Source organism: Mesocricetus auratus, unplaced genomic scaffold (genome assembly GCF_017639785.1).
Source record: "Mesocricetus auratus isolate SY011 unplaced genomic scaffold, BCM_Maur_2.0 Super-Scaffold_100006, whole genome shotgun sequence".
Classification (NCBI taxonomy): domain Eukaryota; kingdom Metazoa; phylum Chordata; class Mammalia; order Rodentia; family Cricetidae; genus Mesocricetus; species Mesocricetus auratus.
Genome location: NW_024429190.1, coordinates 41,519,095 through 41,535,487, shown reverse-complemented (window position 1 = coordinate 41,535,487; position 16,393 = coordinate 41,519,095). Strand labels below are relative to the sequence as shown.

General features: G+C 38.2%; 1 protein-coding gene across 8 annotated transcripts in view; it reads left to right on the top strand.

The window, feature by feature from the left end:
• Positions 1-16,393, top strand: part of Arap2 (ArfGAP with RhoGAP domain, ankyrin repeat and PH domain 2) — a 163,565-nt gene that overhangs the window by 22,131 nt on the left and 125,041 nt on the right. For all 8 annotated transcript variants that reach the window (XM_005074391.4, XM_040747092.1, XM_040747090.1 and 5 more), the window contains 4 exons: positions 10,075-10,133; positions 11,128-11,204; positions 12,052-12,140; positions 14,733-15,083. In XM_005074391.4, coding sequence (XP_005074448.1) covers positions 10,075-10,133; positions 11,128-11,204; positions 12,052-12,140; positions 14,733-15,083 — 576 coding nt within the window. The remainder of the gene's footprint in view (positions 1-10,074; positions 10,134-11,127; positions 11,205-12,051; positions 12,141-14,732; positions 15,084-16,393) is intronic.

Genomic DNA, 16,393 nt, shown 5'->3' with positions numbered 1-16,393 from the left:
TTTCCTTCTCTTTACACAATCACAATAAGGTGCTTTATCTAAAAGGGAGGCTTCTGCAAGCCGTGCCAAGTCCCAAACAGTTGCATGAACAAGACAAAAACAAACAAACAAAAAAAAACAACAACAAAAAAACATTAAACCATAGGGGAGGAAAGGGAACAGACATTTTTTTTTAGGACTATCCTTCATGGGATCCCAGGACACTCCCAGAATTCGTAAGGCAAACAGCAAGAGGCTAGTTACTTTCTGCTCTAGGCTTCAAAGGAATAGCACCAACTCAAAGTAGTAAAGGAGGAAGCTAGCCTGTGATTCACTGCCCTCCCCCATCATAGCAGACCTGCCCTCCAGAGAAAAGGAACAGGCGTGAATTCAGAACAAGTCAAGGCAAGAAGAGAAACAATCCATTAAACTAGAACGTCACCTGAGTCTGATAAGAAGAAGAGATGACAGAGGGTGGAGACAAGGAAATATTGTTATCTGATACAAAAAACAATGTGTGCAGTATCTTTTGTAGATGAATTATTTGACCAAAGAGAAACTCCCGTTCTGTAACCCACAGATTTGAGGGTCATATTATAGCACAGGAAACTGTGCATGTGCTATTTTTAATGCAGAGGACTACAAGGGAAAACAGACAGTGGCCTTCAGGAGGTATTTGTCCTTGCTTGTTCCTTTTATGGTCTGAGTTCCTCCTGAGATCTCAGATAACAGGCATGCACCACCACACCTGGTTTACTCAGTGCTGATAGTCATTCAGTACAGGGCTTCCTGCATGCTAGGAAAACATGCCCAACTGAGCTACATCCCCGGTTTCCCCCATTCCTAAAGCATGTGTATATTTCTCCTTACTCCACAGTAGAAAAAAGGAAAGATTTCAATGACCAAGTCTAAAAACCACACTGTGAACAGTACACAGACAGCAAATACTAGACTAGTTATAATTTATCTTAATGCTATTTTGCTTCTAAATGTTCTCAGTTTTAGTATCAACAGACTTGCATGTGGTACAGAGATTGTTTCCATCTAAAGGAGTCAAAACTACACCACTCTGGCAGGTGAATTATTTTAAATTAAAGGCACTTCATGCAGGTGTTTAAAAGCAGCAGGTGGGAGGGCATTGCTCTAACCTTGGTATTATTTCTTAAAAGCAGAAGATGAGATTTCCCAGTGAAAGGAATGGCATTCTTATCATCAAGGACAGAAGTGGACCACTAGACCCAGAGTAATCTGTTCAGACTTCATAATAAAAAGGAGCCTTCGCGTTTGTTTGCACTTTCCATAGAATTAGTTTCCTTTCATAGCTGGTCACACCTTGTCCCATTCAATCTGTAAGTGTGCTTGCTCACCGTTTCTTACCCTTTCCTTCTCTATGAGGGTTCCTGTGCCAGCAATTCTTGTGCTTGCTTGTGATGCTTTCTTCTCTTACTCCGGCATCCGTCAAATTCTAGACCTGTTAGGACTGTCAGAGGATGAGAGTGCAGCGTCACAGGCCCTGTGCAGCTACGCAGGAGCATCAATAGTCTCTAAAACTTGCTCCTGACTTAAACCTAGTGTTTCCCGGCTCACAGTCATCTGCCAAGGGTTACCAAGGGATTCAGTTTCACTGTGTGCACTCACAGTAGACCTCTCACATAGAGAATGCTTCTGACGTAGGAAGACTTGTAGACTTTTCCTTTCATTTAACTGATCAAATTTAGCAAGTATTTTAAAGCTAAAAGCTTATACAATAATGGTTAATCTATAATGTGGAGTCAAATTCTTATATATGAGGTCATTTTTTTTAAATCAGTAGTAAGAAGTTGGGTTCCACTACACCAGCATGCCATGATAACCTTACAGTAAGAGGCATGCATACCATGGTGGTAACCAACATCTCCCTAATTAGACTTAAGGCCCATTCATCAAGAGGGAAAACATATTTGGTACTGGAAACCTAGCTAACTACCCAGGGCTAGTGAAGTCATGAACCCTGTATGAGGATCTACAATTGCCACATTACTAAACCACCATAATCCCTTGAACACTACTAAATCTGCCCTTATACCCAAACATGTGTAGGTCCTCAATCCTTATCAGAGAAGACTCTCAACACAACAGAAACAATTACAGAAAACCACAGCCAATCAAAATGTAGACTTGTGGAGCCAATCCCTGAATACATCTACAAAACAAATTTCACATCTAAGGGTGAATATTGCAGAAGAGGGGCCAGAAAAATTAGAAGAGCTGGGAGGTCAGGGAATTTGCTGTGAGACTGCACATCCTAGTCGTTTCAGAACCCACACCCCTAAAGTCTCACTAGGATGACTGCCTGAACATGATCTGAACAAGGATAACAACAATAATGATAAAGTCGGCTGGAGAGGGAGGGGACTCCATAAGGCCTTATCCTACACAGAACTGCATAGACAACTAAGGAATGCTGGGAGTGGGAGAAATAGACTTCCCAAGAAAAGACCACATGAATGTGTTACCCAACACCAAATGGTCACACACCTAATGGTATATATGCAGACATAGAGAGAATCCAGCCAGCCTCCCCCCCTCCCTCCCCCCCTGTCTCTGTCTCTCTCTCTCCCACTGTGTGTGTGGTGTGTGTTTGCACACATATTTTGTTTAGTTGGTGCTGAGAACTGAGCCTAGGACCCCCTGCAGGCTATGCAAATGCTCTGCCACACAACCATCCTTTCTTTATAACTTTTTTATTTATGAGCAGACACCAAGTTTCCCAGCCTGGCTTTAATCTCACTCTATAGCTCAGTAGTCCTCAGTAGCCTCCTGTGTAGCTGACCTGACAAGCCTGTGGCACACTAGCAGGTATGTTTGGTAAGCAAACCTTAATGGAAGAGTATTGATAAGGTAAGGGGGGAGAGAAAAGGGAGAATCCAGGGATGGGTCCAGACTTTTCCAGAATAGGTTATCCCCATTTTGTCCTATATGAAGTTTTTCAGATGTGTTTTGCCTTCACGTACAGGTTGCAGGCAGGCAGTTGATAATGGAAACGTCACTGCCCTAAAGGAAGGACAGTTAGCAGTCACTTGTGGTAGGTCCTGTTGGTCCTAGGGGAGTGGAAGTAGTCTTGCTACAAAACAACTCTGTGATTGTGTCAGTCTTCAGCCCCATGCCATTTGTGCCCCCAAATTCCTGTGCTGTCCCATGCCTGTCTAGATCAAGGCTACTTCATTTTCCTACTCAGAGATTTTCTTATTAGGGAATTGAAAAGTGAAGGAGATCCATTTCCCAAAACTACTCCAGCTAACATCAGCATGTTGACCTTACTGTGGAAGGAAGGGGCGTTTCAGACTGATCTGGGGGTATCTGAGGTACTGCTGGTGACCCTGAAGTTAGGATGGGCTATAGATATTGCAGCAGTGTCTTTCTAGCATGGATGTGCTGAAGTCTGAAAATACAAATTTTAGGAGATTAAGTGTAGGCATCAAATGCAAGTTTTCAATTTTTTGAATAATGGCTACCAAGCGGGTCCTAAAAATAGAATAGGGAGCTGGGCGTTGGTGGCACACACCTTTAATTCCAGCAGAGGCAGGCGGATCTCTGTGAGTTCAACGCCAGCCTCGTCTACGCAGCGAGTTCCAGGACAGGCTCCAAAACAATACAGAGAAACCCTGTGTCGAAAAGCAAAACAAACAAACGAAATAAAAAATAGTATAGGGAATGGAATAGAGTGGGTAAAATCACTTTTATTGCAGTCCAAGTAGTGTTTGTGCCCAGGTAATATTATCTGAAGAGGAACCTGTAAAGCCTTGGAATAAGGAGAATCAACATCATATTTTATGGTGAGGGAAAACCTGATATTTTATTGAACATCAGAGAAATGTTAAGGAGGCCTAAAATTCAGCCTGTTTTCTTTTTAATGCTATTTTGAAAACAATGTATTCTTTCAAAATATTTTAGTTTGTTTTATGTGTAGAGACCGGAGGACAACTTGTAAGAACTTCGTTCCTTGCATCATGTAGGTCCTGGGAATCAAACTTGAGTCCTCAGGCCTGGCAGCAAGCACCTTTACCTGCTGAGCCATCTACCTGGCTTGTTGGCCCTTTGAAAACTGAAATGAAACAAAACAAAACCTGACAAGTATTTTAAGATCTGCAGGTTTCTGAGTTGAACACATAATTCAAATTTAAATAATAGATTTATCTTTATAGGGTAACAATGTAATTCCATATGCTTAGGACTTTATTAAATTAAAAAGTCATTAATTTAAACTTTCTAATGAACAAAAAAGCACTATGCTTTTCTCTTGATATGAGCAGATAACTGGAGGAGCCAGGCAGAGCCAGGCTCACGCCTGAGCCAGGAGCTTTGTTAACAATGAGTCACCCCTTGATGAGTGCAAGACAGTAAGCACAACATGGAAATAAAGGTGTGAAGGAGGATTCATTACTTATACAAGTGAGGTGAGCACTGAGGATAAGTCCCTAAGTGCCATGTCTCAGAACAAGGAAAGCTAAAGACTTTGGTCAGGGATCTCTTAGTTCTTAGCTTCTAGATGGAACAAATGCCACTGAGACAGAAAGGGTAAAGGCAGAGTTGATTTACCAAAGCCAGGAAGCTCTCCAGAAGGAGACTGAAGCTTTCTTAAAGAAGGGCAGTGAGCCCAGTAGCTTCTGTGTTGTCTATTTTAAATATTTTATGAACTTTTAGGAAGTGGATGGTGTACTTGTGAAATAAAGTGACCATTTTCACTCCCAAATTACAGTAGACCTGATTTTCCTTGTAGGGTGTTTCATCCTATAGTCCTCTGGGAAAGCTCATGTTTAGGATGGTGATGATGATGTTGCAGTAAAGGCAGGCTCTGAGGGTGCACACTCACACTTCCCTATGCACAGGGGAGTGGCCTGGTATTTTATGTCTGATATATTGGGAAGAACCCGCTGTCAGCATCAAGGACAGTTAACTACAATGGGGTATTCTGCACAACCCGGAGAGGAGACAGCTGCCAGGATAAGAGCTGTAGCTATTTGAGTGACATCATCTGCCACTCCTTTATGAGACTGTTGAAGGTTCAAGGTTAACTCATGAGCTTTGGTTAAGACATTATCATGCTTCAAGGAAAAGACATTTTGTTATTTTTTTTAATTTAGGGTTTTAATTGTTTCTAAATAAATTTTCAGTTTTTTAGTGTTAGCACAAAAACAATGTTTCCTCATGATATCTTCATATATATCATACTTTGTTCTCATTTCTTATCCTCCTCTAATGCCATATCCTTTGCCCCTTCCCCCCCTCCAGCAGGATGCCTTCATCTCTAGTTCAGCCTTCTGCATATTTTTTAAAAAAAGACATTTTATATTTAAGAAAGAGAGAGAGAGGAAGAGAGAGAGAGAGAAATAGAGAGAGAGAGAGAGAGTGTGTGTGTGTGTGTGTGTGTGTGTGTGTGTGTGGTGTGTATGCTTGTGATTTCTTGTGTCCTCAGAGACCTGATGAGTATGTTGGATATCAGGAGTTAGGAGGGAAGGTAGTTGCAAACCATCTGACTGGGTACTGGGAACTGAACTCTGGACCCCTGAAAATGCAGTAAATGCTTTAACCTCTGAGCCATCTCTCTGGCTCTCTTCTAAGTTTCATATTACATGAATCATTCTATCTATCCTCTAAGCATATAAAACAACATCCTCTGTTCATATCTTACCCGTGTGTGTATGTTTTCAAGAATGACCAGCTGGTATTGGGTTACCAGTTGGTATGCTCCTTCCCGGATAAGACTTTCTCCTGCTCTCAATATTGTTTAGTTGCCTGTAGTTCTTTGTCTTGGTTTATTAGCGTGCTTATTGCTATCCTCCTTGTTCAGGTCAACTTAGACAGCCATAGTCTAGAGATTTCATGGGTATAGAACATGTCAGGAGTAATAGTATTAACCGTCTACCTACAAATACCTATAAAACACATATAAGTCAGTACATATAGTTCCCCCAAGAGTCCTCAAGGTTATCGTGCCATATTGGTCATTGGTGTGCTTCATAGGAGCCATAGCTGGGTAGGTTGTTTCCTTCCTTTGAATATTTGCATAGGTATGCCTTCTGATACTATGAATGCTAGCCTTCAGAGAGTAGGCTTTCAGGTCAGATCCAGCACAGATCCTCTGATGCCTGTATCTGAAGTGCGTAGTATCTTCCTCAATAGAATGCATATTCCACCTATGAAAGACAACCAAAGGTTATAGGAATAGTCTATAATGTTTTATTCTCTTGAACAACCATGACAAACAACTTAAAGGAGGACTTCTCGTGCCTGGTGATGGCATTTTTGTTAGTCTATGGATCTTGGGAGAACTATATGTACAATATTCTTATTTTCCCCTCAGAAACCAGCTATTCCCCTCTCTATGCTCCCCCACCTCTCCAGCCTCTCCAGCGCCCCCATTTACTTCCCTGGTTTCTGTAGTTCTTCAAGATTGCATACTCACATCTGGATATTTGGAGCTAGGAACCTCAGAGAGAGAACATGCAATGTTTGTCTTTCCAAATCTGGATTACCTCACTCAGGATGATGTTTGTCTAGTGCTTTCCATTTACCTGCAAAACTCATGGCTACTCTTTCTTTCCCACTGATTATAAAAATTTCTATATGTTTTAAACAAATAATTGGGCCATAGACTGCGGGACTGTATGGGGACTCTGTTTCAGTCATTTGATATATGTCTAGTGTTTCATTATTGGTTTGCTGATTTGATTAGTGCAATTTTAAACTAAATATTGAAATTACATAGTATGTGTCTTATAATTCTGCTGTTCTTTGAAAATTTATGTGGACCATTGTAGCTCATTTGTACTTACATGTAAACTTTCAAGTCATCTTAGTAACATATATTTTTTATTTTATTTTATTTATTTTTTATTTATTATTCTGCTTGCTTTTAAACTTTTTTTTTCTTTTATCATTTTTTATTTTAATTTTAAATAGCTTCTTTTACATGTCAATCCCAGTTCCCTCTCCCTCCCCTCCTCCCGCACTCCCCTTCCCCCCCAGCCTTCCACCCTATTGCCAAATCCTTCCACATAGGGGATATCTAGAGTCTGTCATTTCACTCTGGGTAGGGTCCAGGCACTCCCCTAAGAGTCCAGGCTGAGAGAGCATCCCTCTTTGTGCTATGGGTACACAATGACTGTTTGTATTCCAGGGATAGACACTGATCCACTGCTCAAGGCCCCATAGGTTGCCCAGGCCATCTCGCTGACACTCACATTTGGGGGGTCCAGATCAGTCCCATGCTGGCCTCCCCACTGTCAGTCTGGGGTCCAAGAGCTCTCCCCTGTTCAGATCAGCTGTCTCTGCTGGTTTTGCCAGCCCATTCTTTGCCAATTTGCTCATCACTCCTCTCTCTGTCACTGGGTTCCTTGGGTTCAGTTCAGTGCTTAATTGTGTGTTTGCCTCTGCTTCCATTAATCACTGGATGAAGGCTCCCGGATGGTTATAGACATCAAGTTCATTATCAGGAATGGGCATTCGAGGTGGTCTCTCCACTATTGCTTAGCTCGCCAATTGGTGTTATCCCTTTAGATCACTGAGGTCACTCTGGTGCCTGATCTGTCTTCTAACCTATGATTCCCTTAAATACCGCTGTATTTTAAAGTTTCAAACCCAATGTAATATTATTTGGGGTTATTTTTTAGAATTTATACACACATATATACATATGTACACATGCATATACCAGTATGAGGAGGATTGACATTTTAATAACATTGAGTCTTCCAATTTATGAACGTGGTATAGCTATTTACGAAATCTTTTTTGTTTTTTCCTCAGTAATCCTTCAGTTTTTACTGTCTAGGACTTATTCATTTTTCTTCAAAATTAATTTAGTGGCATTTCATGTTCACATGTACTGTTTTAAGGAGATTTGAATTTTAAGTTAGTTTTTCCAGTTGCCATTACTACTATATAGAACTATTAGAGTTCTTAATATTGACTTTTTCTCCTCAGACTTTGCTATGTTAAATAGTTTGAGAAGAACCTATGCTGGCATCTACCTATTTCCCTATACCTAAAAGGCCTAAAGAGCCTTCGGGGCTACTAGTTCCAGACCTGACTGGGATACAGAGAGAATCCAAGACTGACCTGAGCTATGTAATAAAGCCCTGCTTTAAAGCAGCAACTAATTTCCATAGTGGCTGTACTAGCTTGCACTCCCACCAGCAATGGAGGAGTCTTCCCCTTGCTCCACATTCTTGTCAATGTGAGCTGTCACTTGTGTTTTTTATCTCAGCCATTTGACAGGTATATAAGACAGAACAGAGGAGGAGCTGATCTGGAGGAGGTGGGAAATAGGGAGAAAGACTGGAAGGAGTGGCAGGAGGACAAATTGCTGTCGGGATGTAATATATGAGCGAAGACTAAAAGTTCAAAACAAAACAGCAAGAAAACCAACAAAACATATGCAGGGTGATTCCTTTCCCTTTCACAGGCTGCAGGCACTTTTTGTTATTTTGTTCATCTTGTTACTTAGGCAGAAGCCCCTGGAATACTCTGAACATGAAGGATGGGAGCAGATCTCCTTCAGTCAGGGGAAAAACTTAGTCTTTAGTTACTGCTTTTAGTGTATCCTTTATAAAGAGGCTTACTTCTAGGTGTTGACAACTTTTATTATAAATGGCTGTGTCTTGTTAGTAATATGTTTTTGCTTTTTCCCGTTGCTAAATAAACATTCATTTCTTGGCTGTAAATTTTTCTTTACTTACATTATTCCTTTTATGTATTGGTGAACTTGATTTACTACTATTTTTCATTTATGTCATGAGCAATACTTATGTATATGTTTTTATTAATTAATTACTGTTTACACTGGTTTATTAGGATAAGTTGAGGAACAAAAATTTGTTATCTATTTCCATATATATATATATATATATATACACACACACACACACACACACTATTTCTTTAATTTTGAGTTGGAATTTACTCTTGAAATATTTGGGTCTGGAGGTTTTATGAGTGGATGAATAATTACTAAGTTTAACTTTTTTTTGATAGAGATGGAACTATTAAGTTTTTATTTAACCTTTGCAGATGTAATCACTCGAATATGTGAGTAATGCCCAGTTTGTTAATACTTTGGTCATAAGCCTTTCTTACTAATCTGTGTCTCCAGTGTTCTCAGGTTTTGTAATAAAGTCTTCTCTTTTCACTTCTGATGTTGTTCATGTTTATCTTCTTTTCTCTCCTATTTTCTTTCACTGAAATGTATCCATTTTGTTGAACCCATAGAAACCCCTTATGTAGCAGCACATTTTAAATTTTGTCCATATTCTAATGCATTGACTTGTGTTCTTTTGTCATTTCTTTTTTTTAATGATGTCATTTTTATTGACTGAGTCATACTGCACTGTACAAATGTACTACATTTCCTTTATCTAGTCATCTGCTGAAGGACATCTAGGTTGTTCCCAGTTTCAGCTATTATGATGAGCATGGATGATAAAGTATTTCTGTAGTAGATGTAGAGTCCTTTGAGTATATGTCCAAGAGTGGTAGTACAGTTGAATCTTGAGGTAGATTATTTTCAGCCTTTTTTTGTTTCTCCCTTTAAAAAAAATTAGAAACAAGCTTGCTTCACGTTTATTGACCTCTAACTCCTTGGGCAAATATTTATTTAAGGGCAATTAAATATGCCTGTATGTTTCCCTTTAGATGCTTAAACCAAACTATCATCTAGCAGTAGATACTCTATGCTTTCTTTTGGACACTGTCTGCTCCATTGTTGCTGTTTTCATACTATTCTCTCATTTTACACACATGTCATAAATGACTCACAGACTATGAGGCATTTGAAGAAGAATTTTAATATTATATTTTTTGAACATAAATTAATTGCAAATGAACATGGAAAAATACATTTTTAAAATTTTGGAGTACTGCAGGGAGGGGATTTCAATGATTTGTAATATCCTATGAAATCTCTCCCTTGAATACTAAATAAATAAAAAATGGTGTCCTTGATCTATAATTCAAGTGAGATCTATGTTTGAGAATTGCTGTTTCTACTTAAAGTCTGGGTCTTATAATCCTATATTAAATATAGTGTAATAACATAACTTTTCCTTTTGCTTTAAGCTATTTCCGTGACAGGAGAAGTGCTACTACCTCCGCTGCAAAACCTTTGACACTGAAAAGTGAGTCTCTGCATCAAACTCTCATAAATTGTAGAGTTGTGTTGTGGCAGCAGCCTGCCTGTGGAATAGGGAATAAGGCGGATGACTATTCTCACTTCCATACCACTTTAGGACCTTAACGCATTGGGACTCCTAGAAATTTGCCCATGCTTACATTAAATTATTAAAAATTAAACACACTCTTCATTTATCATTAGTCAAAAGTATTTAGCTAAATGAAAAGTTTTGTGGCGGTCTGAGTTACAGAATAATTATGTCTGAAAAATATTTTGGTTGTGTGAACAGTTTGATACTCTTGCTTTAGTAAATTGATAATTTATCGAATCTTTCCATTTGCTATTTGAAAATCTGCTTATACATGTTCCAGAACATTTTTAAAAAAATTATAAAGTAGCAAATGGCTGACTACTGCACTTTTGGAAAAAGTTGCCCTAGATGAAATGCAAGTATTGAGGCTTCTGTCCTGTAGATTAATGTAGTTTGAAGATACAGGGCAGCTTCTTGAAATTACTCCTCTACAGGTGTGTTAGTAACTGAGAGGGGTTATGTCAGTGAGGTCTAAGGTTTGAAGTGAAATCTAGATATTATATTATTTAACTGTTTACATTTGTTTATTGAGTGTTAGAATTTAGATCCTTCCTTTTAAAATATTCTTAGTTTTCTGAACTAGCTTAAATGGTACTGTGGCAGTTTCTGTCATACCCAGGCAGGGTTCTTGGTTGTATTCATGTGTGTCATGGAGGCTTGTAGGCCATATGTAACTAGTTCTGACTTCAGAGTTAGTGACCTCATTGTCAAGTGAGTGATATAGATTGAGATTGTGAGAAGAATTGATTTGGGAAGTAAGAACTCGGCATATCATTTTGGACACTTGTAGAATAATATTTAGGTTGTAATATTGCTATAAAATAATTAAACAATGCTTTTATATTTATTTTTGCCCTCTTCCACCTTATTCATCTTTTCCATTGTCATTCTGTAATTCCCCCAAAAGATTCAAATGAGGATAATTCAACTTCCATCTTTCCATATGGAGAGACATTTCTCTTCCAGAGACTAGAAAGTTCCAAGGTTAGTTCCATTCATTTTATTTTATGTTCCATATGCTGTTATTTGTTCTGTAGCTTATCCATGCTTTTTCATTCTCCTATAAACTATTGTAATGATGCTTTACTATGAGATTTGCCGATAGTGAAACTTCAGCTTGGTAAATATTGATAATATATGCCTTTAGCCATGAATCATGAAAACACATTTTCACACTGATTCCAGCAGTATGGAATAGTGCATCGAAGGATTTCCCACAATGTAACTTACTACATTAAAATGATTAAACATTGATAAAGCATAAAACTCCCTAGACTTTTCTTGACCTTAGATACAGAGGCAGTCTTTGTGAGTCTGGAAGTTTGCATTCATGTATTTTATCCAGGTTACTGACTCAAGTTTTGTTTCTAGAACTTCCCCTCATTTATTTCTTTATTTCTTAGAGTTGATAAAAGACACATGGGAGAAAAGTACATATCAGAAACAGCTAAGACAGTAGATCAATGGCAAAGCACTTGTCTGGCATGCACAAGGTCTTGGGTCTGATGCATAGCTTCTCTCCATAAGATAAAACAGAAACAGCTAAAATCCACAACCAAACAAATCATACAGGGCAGTGAAAGTATGTAAGTTCTACTGTTAGTTAACATTGTTTATTATTTTTTAGTATAATGAATTAATTTCAATTAAATGCTGAAGACATCAGAGTTGGTTTGATATTTTCATTTAAATTGTTTTCACCTGAAAAATGATTTGAGCAATTAAATTTGTTTAATAAACTCAAATATTGTAGGTCTTGATATTGCATGGTTATAGCATAATAACTACAATAACCAACTTGCAAAAAATGAATGTATTTATTTTTTAACAGAAGAGATCTATAAAGAATGAGTTTTGGGCTCATGAGGACACAGTCAAAGAGGATACAGGCACTACGAACTCCATCTCAACCAAGTCAAGGTATACCCATGACTGCTGATGAGTCTCTACAGAACAAAAGGCTTTAATCACAGCACTGGAGGCCGAGGCAGGGGGATCTCTGTGAGTTCTAAGACATCCTGGTTCTACAGATTGAGTTTCAGGACAGCCAGAGCTGTAAAACTGAGAAACCCTGTCTCAAAACCCAAACAAAGCAAACCAAAGCAAACCAAACAAACAAACAAACAAACAAACAAAAGATGTAGATGACAGGGAAACCCACAGAGACAGCAGACCCCAACTAGTGGGAGCTCATGAACTCTGGACAACAGCTGGGGAGCCTGCAAATGACCTAACTAGACCCTCTCTCTGCATATGGTCTATTCGTGGGGCCCTGGCAGTGGGACCAGGATCTATCCCTGGTTCATGAGCTGGCTTTTTGGAGCCCACCCATTCGATATGGTGGGATGCCTTGCTCAGCAGTTCTAAGAAAGGAGTTTATCTGGTCAAGTTCGAAGCTTCCCTTTCCTTCCTGGATGTTTTGTGGATATTTTAATAACTGACTTTTTATGTGTAAATGTAGCAGCTTCTTTAATTTTAGAAGGTGAATGATATTCCCTAGAGGGTAATTTTTTGTCTCCTACTAACTGTACCCATTCATCCTTGCTCAATGAGGTATGTGGTGACTGTATACACTTTTGTCTGCCTAGAAAATTGATTTGATATTTATTAAACACAGTTTCTTCAGCTCTGGTTGGGCAATAGAGGGTTATTTTTTGTCTCCTACTAACTGTCCATTCATCCTTGCTTAATTAGGAGGTATGTGGTGACTGTATACACTTTTGTCCATCTAGAAAATAGATTTGATGTTTATTAAACACAGTTTCTTCAGCTCTGGTTGGGCAATATACAAATCATCTTAAAGACTAATAAGGTTAAAAAGATTTATACAGATTGAGATAGGATATTTTATTTATACAGATTGAGACAAAATATCTAAGTATTTTAACTGCAATGAATTTGCTTAAAAATACAAATTAAATGCATATTTGACTCTGCAGTTTCTGTAACCCAAGTACCACCAAATATCTATTATATACTTTGCAGATATGTGACAATCTTGTAAATATATTGTTCTTTAATATATATTATATTTAAATATATTGTTTATATTATATTTAACATATTGTTTATGTTGTATGTAAATATATTGTTCTTTAAGGTGGACTAAATGTTAGTACAAAGGAAAAAGAGACAGTAGAAAATCACACTGAGCTTAGAATTATACAAATTTAATATGTCCTTTGTGTTAGAATTTCACTCATGATATGAGTTTGTGATGACTCAGGTATTCTGGTAAAACATAAAATAAAGACCCAAACTACATTTCATATTTTTCTCAGTTTTAGTTGGACTATTAGTCATATTCACTTTACTTTATACCTTAATTTCCCAAAGCTAATACCATGGTGGATTTTTTTGAATTAAAAATAAATAATGCATCTTCATTAAGTGATCAGAATCTTTTATGATACTAAATGCGTAAGGGCTAGGTTACATGACTAAGAATCTGTGTTTAGAGCATTGTGTCAGAAAGATGTGTATGACCTGTATTCTGTCACATTTATTAGCAAAAGAATTTCTTCATAATGAGATTTATTTCCTATAAATTATTGAACTTACTTTGTCATTTGTGAAATCTGTAGGAACATGCTTAGCAATTATAAGTGCATTCCTGTCAATTACACCCAACTCGGCTTTTACCTTGTGATATATACTACCCCTTGCTTTTTTGTTGGCTAGCAATGTAGTGCAGTGTTTGTCCTCGAGCACTGTAACCTAGTACTGAGCTATCAGCCTTGTTCTCTGCTGTATTACCTTAGAAGTCCTTCAAGTAGATTAGATAGTTAGATAAGTAGGAACTAATGTCCTCAAATAGATGAGTTCATGGTTCACTATGTTGCCTGGAGACTAGAGATTGAGTAGGATATTTGTGCTCTTTATGGTGTTTACATTTTGATGGAAAAACTCATTTTTCCCTTGCATTATTACATGCACTTAAACTCCTAAGGATAGAACCTGGTTAAATTATACATAAGGCATTTTATTTATAGTTTTTGCATGTCATGGGATAATAGAATGTTTCTGTTGAATTTTTTTCTGAAAAAGGTGTGTGTGTATGTATGTGTGTGTGTATGTATGTATGCATGCATGTTTTCATGAGTCTGGAGACTAGAGATCAATGTTACATGTTTTCTTCAATTGCTCTCCATATTAATATTATATTTTTAAGACAGGGTCTCTTTATTAACCTGGTGTTCTCTGATTGACTAATCTGGCTGGCTAGCAAGCCCATGGGATACTCACGTCACGGCCTCTCCAGTACTGGGATTATAGACATGTATCATCATTTCTGGAATTTATATAACTTCAGTGGACCTAAATTCAGATCCTCTTAGTTGGGTGGCAAGTCCCTAAATAAATTTTTTAAATTGCAAGATTGGGTAATTGAACAATGAGGAGTGTTTGACCTTACCTTTCTGTGATTGGTTGGTTTATAAGTTTTAAAGATTGACTTGATAGATTAAATTAACCACATCATTTTGAATTTGATTACCTTTCTTTCCTATTTAGCATATATGATAACAGCAAGGAAAAAGTGAATGAAGACAAAGTAGAAGATATTTGGATACCCCGAGAGGATAAAAATAACCTTCCAAAGGACTCTGCTTCTGAGTCAGAATATTCAACAGTAGAGGAATGCTTCCAGAGTTTAAGAAGAAAAAACTCAAAGGCATCTAAGTCTAGGACTCAAAAAGCCTTCTACTTGGACCCTTTTAATAGGCACAGTTATCCTTTAAGCTCCACAAGTGGAAATACCGATTCTTCAGCCATCTCAAATGCCATCTCTCCCTATGCCTGCTTCTATGGATCTTCTGCAGCAAAGGTCAAATCTGGATGGCTGGACAAACTGTCTCCACAAGGGTATGCACTGATACATTTTATTTCCTTAATGGCCATTTGATAAATTCAAGCTTATTCATTTCTAAATCTGCCAGTTTTCTGTACCCATCCCACACCCCCATGTTAAATGCTGTTTTTGAAAGAGATTTTCAGGACACATGTTTACAAATGCTGTGTCCTAGGCCTATAGCATATACGCAGTGAAGGGCTACAGTAAGATTTGGAATAATAGAACTTCAATTTATAAGTTTAAACCAGTTTCTTAAATTTATTTTCTAAATTGATAGTAAAATGTACTTTCCTGTGTCTTGCTTCATATTAAAACAAAACAACACAGACAGAGTTATCATTACTCATCCCACACTGTTTAGATTTTTCTCATATCATAGCAGTGTTTTGTTTGAAAATACAATGCTCATTGTAGTTAGGGAAAAGAACATCATTGTTCAAAATTTAGGTCTGCTGTTTATGTAGTATCCTGATTTTTTAAATTATGAAAAATTATAAGTCAAGGATTTCTATTTTATTTAAAGTATATTTTATATTTGAACACATATTACTAATATAGCTTTACTAAGACATTTTAAAATATTTTTATTTAAATTAGAAACAAGCTTGCTTCACATGTCAATCCTAGGTCCCTCTCCCTCCTCCTCTGTCCCCCCAAGCTCCCAAACCCACACCGAATCCCCACTCTGCTTCCAGAGGAAATTGAGGCTCTCCATGGGGGATCTTCAGAGTTTGTCATTTTGTTCAGGGCAGGACCTACGCCCTCCCACAAGTGTCCAGGCTGAGAGAGCATCCTTCATTGTGGGATGGACATACAAAGTACATTTGTATGTCAGGTATAAATGCTGATCTACTACCCAAAGCCCCCTAGGTTGCCTAGGCCTCCTCATTGACACCCACTTTCAGGGGGTCTTGGTCAGTCCCATTCTGGCCTCTCAGCCATCAGTCAGGGGTTCAAGATCTCCCCCTTGTTCAGGTCAGCTGTTTTTCTGGGTTTCACCAGTCCAGTCTTGACCCCTTTGCTCATTACTCCTTCCTCTCTGTCATTGGGTTCCAGGAGTTTAGTTCAGTGTTTAGCGTTGGGTGTCTGCCTCTGCTTCCATCAGTTACTGGATGGAGGTTCTAGGATGGCATATAAGGTAGTGTCAACCTCATTATCAGGGAGGGGCTATTAAGGTAGTCTCTCTGCTATTGCTTAGTTTGCCAGTTGGTGTCATCCTTGTAGATCTTTGGAAATCTCACTAGTGCCTGATTGCTCCTCAAACCTAAAAATGACTCCCTCTATTATGGTATCTCTCTTCCTGCTCTCCTCTACTCTTCCC